Source organism: Petromyzon marinus, chromosome 28, assembly GCF_048934315.1.
Source record: "Petromyzon marinus isolate PM22_M1 ecotype Great Lakes invasive population chromosome 28, UKy_Petmar_22M1.pri1.0, whole genome shotgun sequence".
NCBI classification, from domain to species: domain Eukaryota; kingdom Metazoa; phylum Chordata; class Hyperoartia; order Petromyzontiformes; family Petromyzontidae; genus Petromyzon; species Petromyzon marinus.
In genome coordinates, this window is record NC_133694.1 from 10,243,024 (window position 1) to 10,263,223 (window position 20,200).

At 42.8% G+C, this 20,200-nt stretch overlaps 2 protein-coding genes across 2 annotated transcripts in view; both read left to right on the top strand.

The window, feature by feature from the left end:
- The first annotated feature begins 867 nt into the window (after positions 1-867).
- LOC142929267 (uncharacterized) lies at positions 868-4,023 on the top strand. Its single transcript, XM_076070174.1, has one exon. It carries the CDS (start codon positions 970-972, stop codon positions 4,021-4,023), a length of 3,054 nt encoding a protein of 1,017 aa, XP_075926289.1. The 5' UTR covers positions 868-969.
- A 6,994-nt stretch (positions 4,024-11,017) lies between these two features.
- The window catches only part of LOC142929268 (uncharacterized), a gene marked incomplete at its 5' end in the record, with an annotated part of 34,415 nt that continues 25,232 nt past the window's right edge, over positions 11,018-20,200 (top strand). Inside the window, 2 exons of the mRNA XM_076070175.1 lie at positions 11,018-13,756; positions 15,374-20,047. Coding sequence (XP_075926290.1) covers positions 11,018-13,756; positions 15,374-20,047 — 7,413 coding nt within the window. The remainder of the gene's footprint in view (positions 13,757-15,373; positions 20,048-20,200) is intronic.

Here is a 20,200-nt window from a genome sequence, read left to right on the forward strand (position 1 = left end):
ATTGCTCAAATTGCAATGCACTTTTAAAAAATGTGCAAAGAATGTAATACGACGTTACTCCTTTCAAAACTTTCGCCTCAACTCATGTAGTGTGTATGTCTTGATTGAAGCATCACATCTGCAAACAAAGTGTAGGAATAGGAAGCTATTACGCTATACATTAAGTAAAATTGAACGATAAAATTAGCCTACAAATAATGAGTGTGCGTGGAACCGACAGCTCCCGTGGTTAACATGAATTGTCGATAATAGGGTAAGGGATGAGAGAAGCTATCTACTTATCACCAATTGAACTGGAACTTATTTTATTAGGAATTATTTCAAATGTAAAATGTGTACGAGTCTATTTCAAATAACTGTTTGTGTGTATGTACCACAGAAATGGCATTAACACAGACCAGCATCTCAACAACAGAAACATCTACTACAACACAGTCCTCTACATCAGTAGTGTCATCACCTTCAACGACAAATCCAACAACTGAGACCTCAGCAACAGAAACATCTACTGCAACACAGTCCTCTACCCCATTAGTGTCATCACCTTCAACGACAAATCCAACAACTGAGACCTCAGCAACAGAAACATCTACTGCAACACAGTCCTCGACCCCATTAGTGCCATCATCTTCAACGACAAATCCAAAAACTGAGACCTCAGCAACAGAAACATCTACTGTAACACAGTCCTCTACCCCATTAGTGTCATCACCCTCAACGATAAATCCAACAACAGAGACCTCAGCAACAGAAACATCTACTGCCACACAGTCCTCTACCCCATTAGTGTCATCACCTTCAACGACAAATCCAAAAACTGAGACCTCAGCAACAGAAACATCTACTGTAACACAGTCCTCTACCCCATTAGTGTCATCACCCTCAACGATAAATCCAACAACAGAGACCTCAGCAACAGAAACAACTACTGCAACACAGTCCTCTACCCCAGTAGTGTCATCACCTTCAATGACAAATCCAACAACCGAGACCTCAGCAACAGAAACATCTACTGCAACACAGTCCTCTACCCCATTAGTGTCATCACCTTCAACGACAAATCCAACAACTGAGACCTCAGCAACAGAAACATCTACTGCAACACAGTCCTCTACCCCAGTAGTGTCATCACCTTCAACGACAAATCCAACAACCGAGACCTCAGCAACAGAAACGTCTACTGCAACACAGTCCTCTACCCCATTAGTTCTATCACCTTCAACGACAAATCCAACAACTGAGACCTCAGCAACAGAAACATCTACTGCAACACAGTCCTCTACCCCATTAGTGTCATCACCTTCAACGACAAATCCAACAACTGAGACCTCAGCAACAGAAACATCTACTGCAACACAGTCCTCTACCCCAGAAGTGTCATCACCTTCAACGACAAATCCAACAACTGAGACCTCAGCAACCGAAACATCTACTGCAACACAGTCCTCTACCCCAGTAGTGCCATCACCTTCAACCACAAATCCAACAACTGACACATCAGCAACAGAAACATCTACTGCACCACATTCCTCGACCCCATTAGTGCCATCACGTTCAACGACAAATCCAACAACTGAGACCTCACCAACAGAAACATCTACTGCAACACAGTCCTCTACCCCAGAAGTGTCATCACCTTCAACGACAAATCCAACAACTGAGACCTCAGCAACAGAAACATCTACTGCAACACAGTCCTCTACCCCAGAAGTGTCATCACCTTCAACGACAAATCCAACAACTGAGACCTCAGCAACTGAAACATCTACTGCAACACAGTCCTCTACCCCAGTAGTGCCATCACCTTCAACCAAAAATCCAACAACTGACACATCAGCAACAGAAACATCTACTTCACCACAGTCCTCGACCCCATTAGTGCCATCACGTTCAACGACAAATCCAACAACTGAGACCTCAGCAACAGAAACATCTAATGCAACACAGTCCTCTACCCCAGTAGTGCCATCACCTTCAACCAAAAATCCAACAACTGACACATCAGCAACAGAAACATCTACTGCACCACAGTCCTCGACCCCATTAGTGCCATCACGTTCAACGACAAATCCAACAACTGAGACCTCAGCAACAGAAACAACTACTGCAACACAGTCCCCTACCCCAGTAGTGCCATCATCTTCAACGACAAATCCAAAAACTGAGACCTCACCAACAGAAACATCTACTGCAACACAGTCCTCTAACCAAGTAGTGTCATCACCTTCAACGACAAATCCAACAACTGAGACCTCAGCAACAAAAACATCTACTGCAATACAGTCCTCTACCCCAGTAGTGTCATCACCTTCAACGACAAATCCAACAACCGAGACCTCAACAACAGAAACATCTACTGCAGCACAGTCCTCTACCCCAGTAGTGCCATCACATTCAACGACGAATCCAACAACTGAGACCTCAGCAACAGAAACATCTACTGCAACACAGTCCTCAACATCAGTAGTATCATCACCTTCAACGACAAATCCAACAACCGAGACCTCAACAACAGAAACATCTACTGAAACACAGTCCTCTACCCCAGTAGTGTCATCACCTTCAACGACAAATACAACAACTGAGACCTCAGCAACAGAAACATCTACAGCAACACAGTCCTCTACCCCATTAGTGTCATCACCTTCAACGACAAATCCAACAACTGAGACCTCAGCAACAGAAACATCTACTGCAACACAGTCCTCTACCCCAGTAGTGTCATCACCTTCAACGACAAATCCAACAATTGAGACCTCAGCAACAGAAACATCTACTGCAACACAGTCCTCTACCCCAGTAGTGCCATCAACTTCAACCAAAAATCCAACAACTGACACATCAGCAACAGAAACATCTACTGCACCACAGTCCTCGACCCCATTAGTGCCATCACGTTCAACGACAAATCCAACAACTGAGACCTCAGCAACAGAAACATCTACTGCAACACAGTCCTCTACTCCAGTAGTGCCATCACCTTCAACCAAAAATCCAACAACTGACACATCAGCAACAGAAACATCTACTGCACCACAGTCCTCGACCCCATTAGTGCCATCACGTTCAACGACAAATCCAACAACTGAGACCTCAGCAACAGAAACATCTACTGCAACACAGTCCCCTACCCCAGTAGTGCCATCATCTTCAACGACAAATCCAAAAACTGAGACCTCACCAACAGAAACATCGACTGCAACACAGTCCTCTACCCCAGTAGTGTCATCACCTTCAACGACAAATCCAACAACTGAGACCTCAGCAACAGAAACATCTACTGCAACACAGTCCTCTACCCCAGTAGTGTCATCACCTTCAACGACAAATCCAACAACTGAGACCTCAGCAACAGAAACATCTACTGCAACACAGTCCTCTACCCCAGTAGTGTCATCACCTTCAACGACAAATCCAACAACTGAGACCTCAGCAACAGAAACATCTACTGCAACACAGTCCTCTACCCCAGAAGTGTCATCACCTTCAACGACAAATCCAACAACTGAGACCTCAGCAACTGAAACATCTACTGCAACACAGTCCTCTACCCCAGTAGTGCCATCACCTTCAACCAAAAATCCAACAACTGACACATCAGCAACAGAAACATCTACTTCACCACAGTCCTCGACCCCATTAGTGCCATCACGTTCAACGACAAATCCAACAACTGAGACCTCAGCAACAGAAACATCTACTGCAACACAGTCCTCTACCCCAGTAGTGCCATCACCTTCAACCAAAAATCCAACAACTGACACATCAGCAACAGAAACATCTACTGCACCACAGTCCTCGACCCCATTAGTGCCATCACGTTCAACGACAAATCCAACAACTGAGACCTCAGCAACAGAAACAACTACTGCAACACAGTCCCCTATCCCAGTAGTGCCATCATCTTCAACAACAAATCCAAAAACTGAGACCTCACCAACAGAAACATCTACTGCAACACAGTCCTCTACCACTTTACTGTCCTCAACTGCTACAAAAAAACAAACTTCTACTGCAGGTTAGTGCATTCATTTAAATATACGCTATCTGAACTTGACAAAAAATATATAGTGGAATGATGAGGGTCAAAGATGATGGTATAGTGTTTGCTAGTCTTTCACTATTTTTCATCAATTATACGGTACATTTATTAGAAATATCCATCACCGGGCTATATGACTCATTTACAAATAATATGCATAGATTACACATTCATCTAAATCTTACATTTACCATGAACATTATCAGAGAGTGCGAGTACTGTAACACCTCTTCATATTAGTGTAAAGAGTTTAGAAACAAAATTGTTTCTACAAATGTGAAAAGAGGAGATTCAGAACAAGCCACTAGCGTTTTCGTGATGAACATTTTTGACGTGACCCATGTTCGGCAAGCTCATAGAAACACCAAGCTTTTTCATGCATCCTTTTCTCATATCGCCTTGCTTCCCTCTTCTGACTCTTCTTTCTGCCGTTCGATCAATTAGAAAATTCCCACCTTTTCTCTTTAGAATCTTTCAGCCAATCACAAGGCCGTTTGCCAAATGGGCCTTTGAAACTGGGTAGCTTCTCCACTCTACCAATCAGAGCTAGCCCGGCTCGCCGCTAAGGCCAATATAAGGTTCCCCGCACCACATGTGACCGGTTGTGTAAGCTCTCGGCATCCTTTGCAAATGAATACAATCTATAACCCTTTTGCCAACAAACAAAACCTAGAAGTAAATGTGATCAACATGACACGAAATTAAATGCATCACGTTGCTCTTTGATGTGCAGATGGACAATGGTGTTGCCATATTTGATTCGCTCATGCATAACGTCTGCTATCTAGTGGCTAAATGTTGAAACTATTGCACATGAGCATCAGGGCAATATATGTATGATTAACTTATTTCGCACCATACGTAGCCAACCATGCAAATCAGAGTTGCCATGCCCCATTCACTATCAATATATTTTTGCAGAAATTATACTTAAATAGGCTGGTATTAAACCTGTCTTACTTACTGAAACTCCTCTGGACATCTGATGGGGGAGATTCATCTAGCAGTAGATTGTTCTTGGCTGCAGATGATGAATATACGCAGTATGTTTGCCAGCGTGATATCCACGTTCAGATTAATTATTCACTGTTGACTGCTTTACTCTGGGCCAAACTGTCCTAAAGGCAATACATGACTGCGAAATATGATTGTTAAACATGTTTTAGTGAAGCAGCATTGGCAATGAACAAGTTCTCTCAACACAGTCAATAAAAATGTCTTAAGAATAAATATATAATAGCGCGTGTGCTATGAAGAAGGCCCACTGCCCAAAACGTCACCTATTTTTATTTATTTTAGGGCAGTGTTCTTGACATATGCGTTGAATTTTGTTATGACCGTGATTTAATCGCACATGCTAAACTCAATACTAAAAGTTAAGCAAATAACAACTGCAAACAAAATAACATTTTTAAAACTTGGGAATTAATTCTTTTGGCATTTGAAAAAAAAATTGACGTTGCAAATATGCCTTCTGTAGATCCCGTATTACAAAATCATTCAACGTTCCTTTGACACCATAAACAAAAAAATCGGGTTAAAGCCAAACTGCATACACCCACAGTGATTCACAAAGGTAATTCCAAACCAGTTCTCAAAAGTAATTTAAGGAGCTGACGTATGAAGCGAGTAAGTCAGGGCTGGTTTGCTTCTGCTGTTTAAAGAGCACCTGTGAGCCTTAACAGAAATAGGTTTTAGTCCACTGCTTCAACAAGCAGCATCACTGGAGGGAAGGAGTGGGGTCTACTGCATTGTTTATCGTAATCAGTCGAGAAGATGCTTGCAAGATCAAGAATGAGGTTTAAATGCCATTTTTTTAATTCTGTCGCTGTTATTTTCAGGTAAGGATGATGAGTGTTTTCATCATTATTATCTGTGTAAATATAAACTGTGAATAGTGGAACGAATTAATGTCGATGATTATTAATAGTGTAAAATACAAGCAACCAAGAAATGTATACAGGTTCATGTGATTTCAGAATTCTGCACTGTTATAAAGCGGGTAATTTGTTTCAACAATAAATCCGTTTTATGCCATGCAATCTTATATCTAAATGGACATCTTCAGTGTTTGATTGAAGCAACAAATGAGTGCAATGTAGTTCGCAAATTATTTTTTGAATGTCATAAATTGACAAAAAATAAAATTATACTTCCATGGTAATGACAGTAACATGAAAACAAGTTTAATCTAACTTGTTTAATATCGTTCATTAGCTATCAATACGTTTGTGCTTTGTTTACTAAAAATACGAATAAACCCCGTGGCTTTTGGCAAATTGACAAGATAAACAATGCATGAGAAAACTTGAATAGAAAAAAACTTATGTTAACATTTTATACGTGATAAGTATTGCCGTGTGCACACTTTCTCATGAGCAAATTTTATACGTTGGATTTCATGACCAATATGATTCGTAAATACTCTCGTTCCTTTCGGGCTCAATCGTTCAAGTATAAAGTCAAATGTTTAAGTCTAACCCTCCACCACCTGACAGGGCCAATCAAAATCAAATCAAGTTGTCATATGGGAAACTATGTTAATTGATTATTTTTCAGCAAAACCGGAGGAATGTGGAAAGCAAGCAAAATTTTGATGTACAAAATTGACATTTTACTTTGGCTTTTCAACATTCCTCTGGTTTGGTGAGAAACCAGATCAATTAGGACATTTGCCCACGTGAAAACTTGATTTAATTGGTTCTGTCGGGTGGTGGAGGGTTATCGTTAAACATGTTGACCTTATATTCCAGGCTACCATTAGACCGTTTGCATTGCCCAATTCAGGAAAACTTGAATTTCCAGCCGTGCAGCATCGACATGGGAGCATAGACGTACAACAGATTTGCGTGCTTTTTAATAATTTGGAATGAGTAGCAGTAAACATATTTTAAAATCAGTATCCATCTACAGTGTTAGTAAAAGTGCTTTCTAAAATAGTTCAAGCATTTTTAACACTTTTGAATTTTCCTAGTACCCGACTAAAAATGTTAAGATAAAAACTAGTCAGTGTTGCTGGTTTCATTTGTTAATTAAAAAAATGCAGTTAAATATGCATTCAAATAAAACGAGTTAGCTGTAAATAAATCGAATTCAGCATGTGAATAGAAAGTACACGGTAACAAGTGTAAGCAGATATGCCTCCATTAATAAGCACTGCTAGAAATGTATTATCGTTTGTTACTCGTATCAGTTATCTATATAAGAGGAATATGACTTCTGATGAGTCCCTTTTTTAGTCTTCTTTATAAACATTCATTCGAATTAAAACATCGTTGTCATTCATTAATCATGTAGTAAGATGTACTACTGTATTGTAATGCAAGTGCAATATTAATTTAACAGTCATTAACGCAAACGTAGCTTTCTTTAAATTCCTCCAAAACAGTAATTTTATAAACTAAATCTTTGACTTATAAACTACACTCGCAAAATAATATTAGTGATTAGTCATTTTATAATATAATATAAAACATTAATTAACAAATGCAATGCGTACCTCTTTACAGCATCTCCGAATAGCACATACGGTGCGAAAGTAGGTTTAGTCCCTTCTTGCTGATGACGACCACTTGTGTTGTGATCGAAACATCGTGGTTTTTGTATTATTTTATTTTAATTACTGAAAGAATCAATAAGTTTTCATTAAAGACTGCCAGGACGCTCAGTCTACATTATAGAGAATTTATTGTGTTATTTTATTTTATCAATTTACTATTTTATTCTCATTCTACGTGACTTTACCGAAAGAACCAAAGAAGCTTAAAACCAGGCTACAGTCTACATTATAGACTGCCAGCACGCTCACCTAGGTTAAGAACCAGGCTAAAGTCTACATTATAGACTGCCAGGACACTCACCCAGCTTAATAAACATTGCTACAGTCTACATTATAGACAAGCAGTACACTCACTCCGATTAGGAACCAGGCTACAGTCTACATTAGTGTGTTTTTATTCACCTTAATTTATTATTATTTTTCTATCTCCGTGACTTTACCGAGAGAACCAAATAATATGAATACACGTAGTAACGAAAAAAACATTGCTTAGTGTGCCATCTAGTGGTTCATAACAAGCATTGTTCCCAGTTGAATTCGTATTGGACTCAAACAATGTTGGGCAAGTTGGGTCCTTGACAGTGCAATAAAACTGGGGTCTTAATTCCATTGACATAAAGTACATGAAGCCATCAGCGTTTCTTTGAAAGCATTACATGCTGTTGTCAAAAACATATTGCATATTTTTCCATATCATTTCTGAATGACCTGGACACCCTGCTTCCTAAAAAAAGTTAAAGTCTATGGCCTAATAATTGTGCCTCCTGTTAAAAATGGCTTACATTTGGCTATTACATAGAAGCAGGACAATGAACACTAAAATAGGTTAGAGCACTGCTCCCGAAATCCATGGTAGTGGTGATTCAGAATTCTCCAAAGAAATTACGGATTTACGGATCTCTACCAGAAGCGGCTAAGACCTCTTGGAATCTACGCCACACCGCGCACATTTTGTTTTGCGGATTTCTGGGTCAAACCTCCGCAGTGAAGGCGGATTTACAGGATCCGTGATATTTACTCCATATCAATGTGGATTAGGGCTGAACGATTAATCGATTTCAAATCTAATTTTTAAACAATGCAATTAGCAAATCGCAAAGGCTGCGATTTTTTGCGCGTCTGGCCCAGGGTTTAACTGTCGTGTCAATGGTTTGTCTGTGGTTTGTCAATTTATAAGCTATATGCTGGATATCAGTGAATAATGTTCTATTCATTACAGAAAAGTCCTATTGCTTTCTTATTGGAATTTTTAATTTTTCTTATTATAATTTTTTTTTACTTAACAATTGTTATATGTTTGATTGTTCGATTTCGAATAAAATAATTTAAAAAATATAAACAGATGAGGCAAGTCCAATAAAAGTGTGTAAAAAACCATGTATAATGTAAATATATCGGTTTGATGAAACAAAGTAGTTGTACCTACGTGCCCGTGATTAATTTGTGCTTTGATGATTTACCTTCTAAAAGAATTGGCCATGTCTTGCACCCTCACAAAGGGCATCTCACACCCCAACGGGGTGCATGAACCCCGGGTTAAGAGCCACTGGTCTAAGTAAAGCAAGAAAGAGAGAACTGCAGTTGAGTTTCACTGGATTAAACAAGCCAGATGTATAACCAATGCAATATAAGACAAGCTTAACATTTGCGAATAACGTTTCTGAAAGTTACAACTAGATTTGGATCAATGTCCATTCATCAATACGAAATACACATTTAATCAAATTTCCCTATTAGTTAATGCTGCACCACGGTTTTAATTTGCAGTAAAAGGGGGTCCACACGAGTCGGCCTGGTAAGAGAACTTTATTATTCCAACAACACTAATAGGAACACCTGTAGGGCACGAACACGGTTATTGACGACCAGCTTTTCCTTCCCTAGAGACCCCCGGGTTTGACTTCCACCCCCTTATGCAAGATAACCTCTCTCCAATTATCCTCTTTCCCATCAATCTACTGTATATCTTTTGGTGGTATTCCTCCTACCCCGTTATCCCCCTTTTTGCACTTTCATTGCAAGCACCTTTCGTTAATTATTTCTATAGGCGTGGTCCATTGTCCTTTGCGTGACCTCGAAGCATTGTCCTTACTGTGTCCTCTGATGCATTCTACTGATTTGTTTTTACAGAATTGACAACTACCACTCCACAGGCAACCACAACAAAGGAAGTCACCACCCAATCAACTTCAACAGAACAATCGACCACAAGTCCATCAACAACACAGACAGCCACTACAGATTTGACAACTACCACTCCACAGGCAACCACAACAAAGGAAGTCACCACCCTATCAACTTCAACAGAACAATCCACCACAAGTGCACCAACAACACAGAGAGCCACTACAGAATTGACAACTACCACTCCACAGGCAACCACAACTAAGGAAGTCACCACCCTATCAACTTCAACAGAACAATCTTCCACAACTGCACCAACAACACAGACAGCCACTACAGAATTGACAACTATCACTTCGCAGGCAACCACAACAAAGGAAGTCACCACCCTATCAACTTCAACAGAACAATCCATCACAAGTGCACCAACAACACAGACAGCCACTACAGAATTGACAACTACCACTCCACAGGCAACCACAACTAAGGAAGTCACCACCCTATCAACTTCAACAGAACAATCCACCACAAGTGCACCAACAACACAGACAGCCACTACAGAATTGACAACTATCACTTCACAGGCAACTACAACAAAGGAAGTCACCATCCTATCAACTTCAACAGAACAATCCTCCACAACTGCACCAACAACACAGACAGCCACTACCAAATTGGCAACTACCACTCCCCAGGCAACCACAACATTGGAAACTACCACCCAATCAACTTCCCAATCCACCACAAATATACCGACAACAACGGAGACAACCACCGTACAATTGACAACAACCACACTGCAGACAACCACACCAACCACATTGGATACTACCACACAATCAACTTCACAATCCACCACAAATACACCGACAACAGATACAACAACCGTACATTTGACAACAACCACACCGCAGACAACCACACCAACCACAACATTAGATACTACCACACAATCAACTTCACAAACAACCACAAATACACCGACAACAACAGAGACAAGCACCGTACATTTGACAACCACACCGCAGACAACCACACCAACCACAACACTGCAAACTACCACACAATCAACTTCCCAATCCACCACAAATACACCGACAACAGATACAACCACGGTACATTTGACAACAACCAAACCACAGACAACCACACCCACCACAACATTGGATACTACCACCCAATCAACTTCCCAATCCACCACAAATACACCGACAACAACGGAGACAACCACCGTACAATTGACAACCACACCGCAGACAACCACACCAAGCTTAACACCGGAAACTACCACCCAATCAACTTTCCAATCAACCACAAATACACCAACAGAGACAACCACTGTACAATTGACAACTACGACACTGCAGGCAACCACAACACATAAAGCCACCACACTATCGACTTCAACAGACCAATCTAGCAGAATCACAGACGCAATCATCCAAAACCCTGCCACAACTTCCCAATCCACCACAAATACACCGACAACAGAGACAACCACTGTACAATTGACAACAATCACACCGCAGACAACCACACCAACTACAACATTGGATACTACCACACAATCAACTTCCCAATCCACCACAAATACACCGACAACAGATACAACCACCGTACATTTGACAACAACCACACCGCAGACAACCACACCCACCACAACATTGGAAACTACCACGCAATCAACTTCCCAATCCACCACAAATACACCGACAACAGAGACAACCACCGTACATTTGACAACAACCACACCGCAGAGAACCACACCAAGCACAACATTAGATACTACCACACAATCAACTTCCCAATCCAGCACAAATACACCGACAACAACGGAGACAACCACCATACAATTGACAACAACCACACCACAGACAACCACACCAACCACAACATTGGAAACTACTAGACAATCAACATCTCTATCCACCACAAATACACCAACAACAACGGAGACAACCACTGTACAATTCACAACAACCACACCACAGACAACAACACCAACCACAACACAGGAAACTACCACACAATCAACTTCCCAATCCACTACAAATACACCGACAACAACGGAGACAACCACCGAACAATTGACAACAACCACACCGCAGACAACCACACCAACTACAACACTGGATACTACCACACAATCAACTTCCCAATCCACCACAAATACACCGACAACAGATACAACCACCGTAGATTTGACAACAACCACACCGCAGACAACCACACCCACCACAACATTGGAAACTACCACACAATCAACTTCCCAATCCACAACAAATACACCGACAACAACGGAGACAACCACCGTACAATTTACAACAACCACACCGCAGACAACCACACCAACTACAACATTGGATACTACCACACAATCAACTTCCCAATCCACCACAAATACACCGACAACAGATACAACCACCGTACATTTGACAACAACCACACCGCAGACAACCACACCCACCACAACATTGGAAACTACCACGCAATCAACTTCCCAATCCACCACAAATACACCGACAACAGATACAACCACCGTAGATTTGACAACAACCACACCGCAGACAACCACACCAACTACAACATTGGATACTACCACACAATCAACTTCCCAATCCACCACAAATACACCGACAACAGATACAACCACCGTACATTTGACAACAACCACACCGCAGACAACCACACCCACCACAACATTGGAAACTACCACGCAATCAACTTCCCAATCCACCACAAATACACCGACAACAACGGAGACAACCACCGAACAACTGACAACAACCACACCGCAGACAACCACACCAACTACATTGGATACTACCACACAATCAACTTCCCAATCCACCACAAATACACCGACAACAGATACAACCACCGTACATTTGACAACAACCACACCGCAGACAACCACACCCACCACAACATTGGAAACTACCACGCAATCAACTTCACAATCCACAAATACACCGACAACAACGGAGACAACCACCGAACAACTGACAACAACCACACCGCAGACAACCACACCAACTACATTGGATACTACCACACAATCAACTTCCCAATCCACCACAAATACACCGACAACAGATACAACCACCGTACATTTGACAACAACCACACCGCAGACAACCACACCTACCACAACATTGGAAACTACCACGCAATCAACTTCACAATCCACAAATACACCGACAACAACGGAGACAACCACCGTACAATTGACAACAACCAAACCGCAGACAACCACACCAACTACAACATTGGATACTACCACACAATCAACTTCACAATCCACCACAAATACACCGACAACAGAGACAACCACCGTACATTTGACAACAACCACACCGCAGACAACCACACCAAGCACAACATTAGATACTACCACACAATCAACTTCCCAATCCAGCACAAATACACCGACAACAACGGAGACAACCACCGTACAATTGACAACAACCAAACCGCAGACAACCACACCAACTACAACATTGGATACTACCACGCAATCAACTTCCCAATCCACCACAAATACACCGACAACAGAGACAACCACCGTACATTTGACAACAACCACACCGCAGAGAACCACACCAAGCACAACATTAGATACTACCACACAATCAACTTCCCAATCCAGCACAAATACACCGACAACAACGGAGACAACCACCATACAATTGACAACAACCACACCACAGACAACCACACCAACCACAACATTGGAAACTACTAGACAATCAACATCTCTATCCACCACAAATACACCAACAACAACGGAGACAACCACTGTACAATTCACAACAACCACACCACAGACAACAACACCAACCACAACACAGGAAACTACCACACAATCAACTTCCCAATCCACTACAAATACACCGACAACAACGGAGACAACCACCGAACAATTGACAACAACCACACCGCAGACAACCACACCAACTACAACACTGGATACTACCACACAATCAACTTCCCAATCCACCACAAATACACCGACAACAGATACAACCACCGTAGATTTGACAACAACCACACCGCAGACAACCACACCCACCACAACATTGGAAACTACCACACAATCAACTTCCCAATCCACAACAAATACACCGACAACAACGGAGACAACCACCGTACAATTTACAACAACCACACCGCAGACAACCACACCAACTACAACATTGGATACTACCACACAATCAACTTCCCAATCCACCACAAATACACCGACAACAGATACAACCACCGTACATTTGACAACAACCACACCGCAGACAACCACACCCACCACAACATTGGAAACTACCACGCAATCAACTTCCCAATCCACCACAAATACACCGACAACAGATACAACCACCGTAGATTTGACAACAACCACACCGCAGACAACCACACCAACTACAACATTGGATACTACCACACAATCAACTTCCCAATCCACCACAAATACACCGACAACAGATACAACCACCGTACATTTGACAACAACCACACCGCAGACAACCACACCCACCACAACATTGGAAACTACCACGCAATCAACTTCCCAATCCACCACAAATACACCGACAACAACGGAGACAACCACCGAACAACTGACAACAACCACACCGCAGACAACCACACCAACTACATTGGATACTACCACACAATCAACTTCCCAATCCACCACAAATACACCGACAACAGATACAACCACCGTACATTTGACAACAACCACACCGCAGACAACCACACCCACCACAACATTGGAAACTACCACGCAATCAACTTCACAATCCACAAATACACCGACAACAACGGAGACAACCACCGAACAACTGACAACAACCACACCGCAGACAACCACACCAACTACATTGGATACTACCACACAATCAACTTCCCAATCCACCACAAATACACCGACAACAGATACAACCACCGTACATTTGACAACAACCACACCGCAGACAACCACACCTACCACAACATTGGAAACTACCACGCAATCAACTTCACAATCCACAAATACACCGACAACAACGGAGACAACCACCGTACAATTGACAACAACCAAACCGCAGACAACCACACCAACTACAACATTGGATACTACCACACAATCAACTTCACAATCCACCACAAATACACCGACAACAGAGACAACCACCGTACATTTGACAACAACCACACCGCAGACAACCACACCAAGCACAACATTAGATACTACCACACAATCAACTTCCCAATCCAGCACAAATACACCGACAACAACGGAGACAACCACCATACAATTGACAACAACCACACCACAGACAACCACACCAACCACAACATTGGAAACTACTAGACAATCAACATCTCTATCCACCACAAATACACCAACAACAACGGAGACAACCACTGTACAATTCACAACAACCACACCACAGACAACAACACCAACCACAACACAGGAAACTACCACACAATCAACTTCCCAATCCACTACAAATACACCGACAACAACGGAGACAACCACCGTACAATTGACAACAACCACACCGCAGACAACCACACCAACTACAACACTGGATACTACCACACAATCAACTTCCCAATCCACCACAAATACACCGACAACAGATACAACCACCGTAGATTTGACAACAACCACACCGCAGACAACCACACCCACCACAACATTGGAAACTACCACACAATCAACTTCCCAATCCACAACAAATACACCGACAACAACGGAGACAACCACCGTACAATTGACAACAACCACACCGCAGACAACCACACCAACTACAACATTGGATACTACCACACAATCAACTTCCCAATCCACCACAAATACACCGACAACAGATACAACCACCGTACATTTGACAACAACCACACCGCAGACAACCACACCCACCACAACATTGGAAACTACCACGCAATCAACTTCCCAATCCACCACAAATACACCGACAACAACGGAGACAACCACCGAACAACTGACAACAACCACACCGCAGACAACCACACCAACTACATTGGATACTACCACACAATCAACTTCCCAATCCACCACAAATACACCGACAACAGAGACAACCACCGTACATTTGACAACAACCACACCGCAGAGAACCACACCAAGCACAACATTAGATACTACCACACAATCAACTTCCCAATCCAGCACAAATACACCGACAACAACGGAGACAACCACCATACAATTGACAACAACCACACCACAGACAACCACACCAACCACAACATTGGAAACTACTAGACAATCAACATCTCTATCCACCACAAATACACCAACAACAACGGAGACAACCACTGTACAATTCACAACAACCACACCACAGACAACAACACCAACCACAACACAGGAAACTACCACACAATCAACTTCCCAATCCACTACAAATACACCGACAACAACGGAGACAACCACCGAACAATTGACAACAACCACACCGCAGACAACCACACCAACTACAACACTGGATACTACCACACAATCAACTTCCCAATCCACCACAAATACACCGACAACAGATACAACCACCGTAGATTTGACAACAACCACACCGCAGACAACCACACCCACCACAACATTGGAAACTACCACACAATCAACTTCCCAATCCACAACAAATACACCGACAACAACGGAGACAACCACCGTACAATTTACAACAACCACACCGCAGACAACCACACCAACTACAACATTGGATACTACCACACAATCAACTTCCCAATCCACCACAAATACACCGACAACAGATACAACCACCGTACATTTGACAACAACCACACCGCAGACAACCACACCCACCACAACATTGGAAACTACCACGCAATCAACTTCCCAATCCACCACAAATACACCGACAACAGATACAACCACCGTAGATTTGACAACAACCACACCGCAGACAACCACACCAACTACAACATTGGATACTACCACACAATCAACTTCCCAATCCACCACAAATACACCGACAACAGATACAACCACCGTACATTTGACAACAACCACACCGCAGACAACCACACCCACCACAACATTGGAAACTACCACGCAATCAACTTCCCAATCCACCACAAATACACCGACAACAACGGAGACAACCACCGAACAACTGACAACAACCACACCGCAGACAACCACACCAACTACATTGGATACTACCACACAATCAACTTCCCAATCCACCACAAATACACCGACAACAGATACAACCACCGTACATTTGACAACAACCACACCGCAGACAACCACACCCACCACAACATTGGAAACTACCACGCAATCAACTTCACAATCCACAAATACACCGACAACAACGGAGACAACCACCGAACAACTGACAACAACCACACCGCAGACAACCACACCAACTACATTGGATACTACCACACAATCAACTTCCCAATCCACCACAAATACACCGACAACAGATACAACCACCGTACATTTGACAACAACCACACCGCAGACAACCACACCTACCACAACATTGGAAACTACCACGCAATCAACTTCACAATCCACAAATACACCGACAACAACGGAGACAACCACCGTACAATTGACAACAACCAAACCGCAGACAACCACACCAACTACAACATTGGATACTACCACACAATCAACTTCACAATCCACCACAAATACACCGACAACAGAGACAACCACCGTACATTTGACAACAACCACACCGCAGACAACCACACCAAGCACAACATTAGATACTACCACACAATCAACTTCCCAATCCAGCACAAATACACCGACAACAACGGAGACAACCACCATACAATTGACAACAACCACACCACAGACAACCACACCAACCACAACATTGGAAACTACTAGACAATCAACATCTCTATCCACCACAAATACACCAACAACAACGGAGACAACCACTGTACAATTCACAACAACCACACCACAGACAACAACACCAACCACAACACAGGAAACTACCACACAATCAACTTCCCAATCCACTACAAATACACCGACAACAACGGAGACAACCACCGTACAATTGACAACAACCACACCGCAGACAACCACACCAACTACAACACTGGATACTACCACACAATCAACTTCCCAATCCACCACAAATACACCGACAACAGATACAACCACCGTAGATTTGACAACAACCACACCGCAGACAACCACACCCACCACAACATTGGAAACTACCACACAATCAACTTCCCAATCCACAACAAATACACCGACAACAACGGAGACAACCACCGTACAATTGACAACAACCACACCGCAGACAACCACACCAACTACAACATTGGATACTACCACACAATCAACTTCCCAATCCACCACAAATACACCGACAACAGATACAACCACCGTACATTTGACAACAACCACACCGCAGACAACCACACCCACCACAACATTGGAAACTACCACGCAATCAACTTCCCAATCCACCACAAATACACCGACAACAACGGAGACAACCACCGAACAACTGACAACAACCACACCGCAGACAACCACACCAACTACATTGGATACTACCACACAATCAACTTCCCAATCCACCACAAATACACCGACAACAGATACAACCACCGTACATTTGACAACAACCACACCGCAGACAACCACACCCACCACAACATTGGAAACTACCACGCAATCAACTTCACAATCCACAAATACACCGACAACAACGGAGACAACCACCATACAATTAACAACAACCACACCACAGACAACCACACCAACCACAACATTGCAAACTACCACGCAATCAACTTCCCAATCCACCACAAATACACCGACAACAACGGAGACAACCACCGAACAATTAACAACAACTACACCGCAGACAACCACACCAACCACAACATTGGATACTACCACACAATCAACTTCACAAACAACCACAAATACACCAACAACAGAGGCAACCACTGTACAATCGACAACAACCACACCGCAGACAACCACACCAACCACAACACTGGATACTACCACCCTACCAACTTCACAAACAACGACAAATACACCGACAACAACAGAGACAACCACCGTACATTTGACAACAACCACACAGCAGACAACCACACCAACCACAACATTGGATACTACCACACAATCAACTTCACAATCCACCACAAATACACCGACAACAGATACAACCACCGTACATTTGACAACAACCACACTGCAGACAACCACACCAACCACAACATTAGATACTACCACACAATCAACTTCCCAATCCAGCACAAATACACCGACAACAACGGAGACAACCACCATACAATTGACAACAACCACACCACAGACAACCACACCAACCACAACATTGCAAACTACCACGCAATCAACTTCCCAATCCACCACAAATACACCGACAACAACGGAGACAACCACCGAACAATTGACAACAACCACACCGCAGACAACCACACCAAGCACAACATTGGATATTACCACACAATCAACTTCACAAACAACCACAAATACACCGACAACAGAGACAACCACCGTACATTTGACAACAACCACACCGCAGACAACCATACCAAGCACAACACAGGAAACTACCACACAATCAACTTCCCAATCCACCACAAATACACCGACAACAACGGAGACAACCACTGTACATTTGACAACAACCACACTGCAGACAACCACACCAACAACAACACAGGAAACTACCACACAATCAACTTCCCAATCCACCACAAATACACCGACAACAGAGACAACAACTGTACAATTGACAACAACCACACCGCTGACAACCACACCAACCACAACATTGGATACTACCACACAATCAACTTCACAATCCACCACAAATAAACCGACAACAACGGAGACAACCACCGTACAATTGACAACAACCACACCACAGACAACCACACCAACCATAACATTGCAAACTACCACACAATCAACTTCCCAATCCACCACAAATACACCGAGAACAACGGAGACAACCACCGTACATTTGACAACCACACCACAGACAACCACACCCACCACAACATTGGATACTACCACCAAATCAACTTCTCAATCCACCACAAATACACCGACAACAGAGACAACCACTGTACAATTGACAACTACCACACTGCAGGCAACCACAACACATCAAGCCACCACACTATCGACTTCAACAGAACAATCTACCAGAATCACAGACGCAATCACCCAAGACCCTACCACAACTTCACAATCCACCACAAATACACCAACAACAGATACAACCACCGTACATTTGACATCAACCACACCGCAGACAACCACACCCACCACAACATTGGAAACTACCACACAATCAACTTCCCAATCCACAACAAATACACCGACAACAACGGACACAACCACCGTACAATTGACAACAACCACACCGCAGACAACCACACCAACTACAACATTGGATACTACCACACAATCAACT

What these genes read in the sequence shown, in the direction of transcription:
- LOC142929267 (XM_076070174.1), top strand. Translation starts at nt 970, where the DNA reads ATGACAAATCCAACAACCGAGACCTCAGCAACAGAAACATCTACTGCA.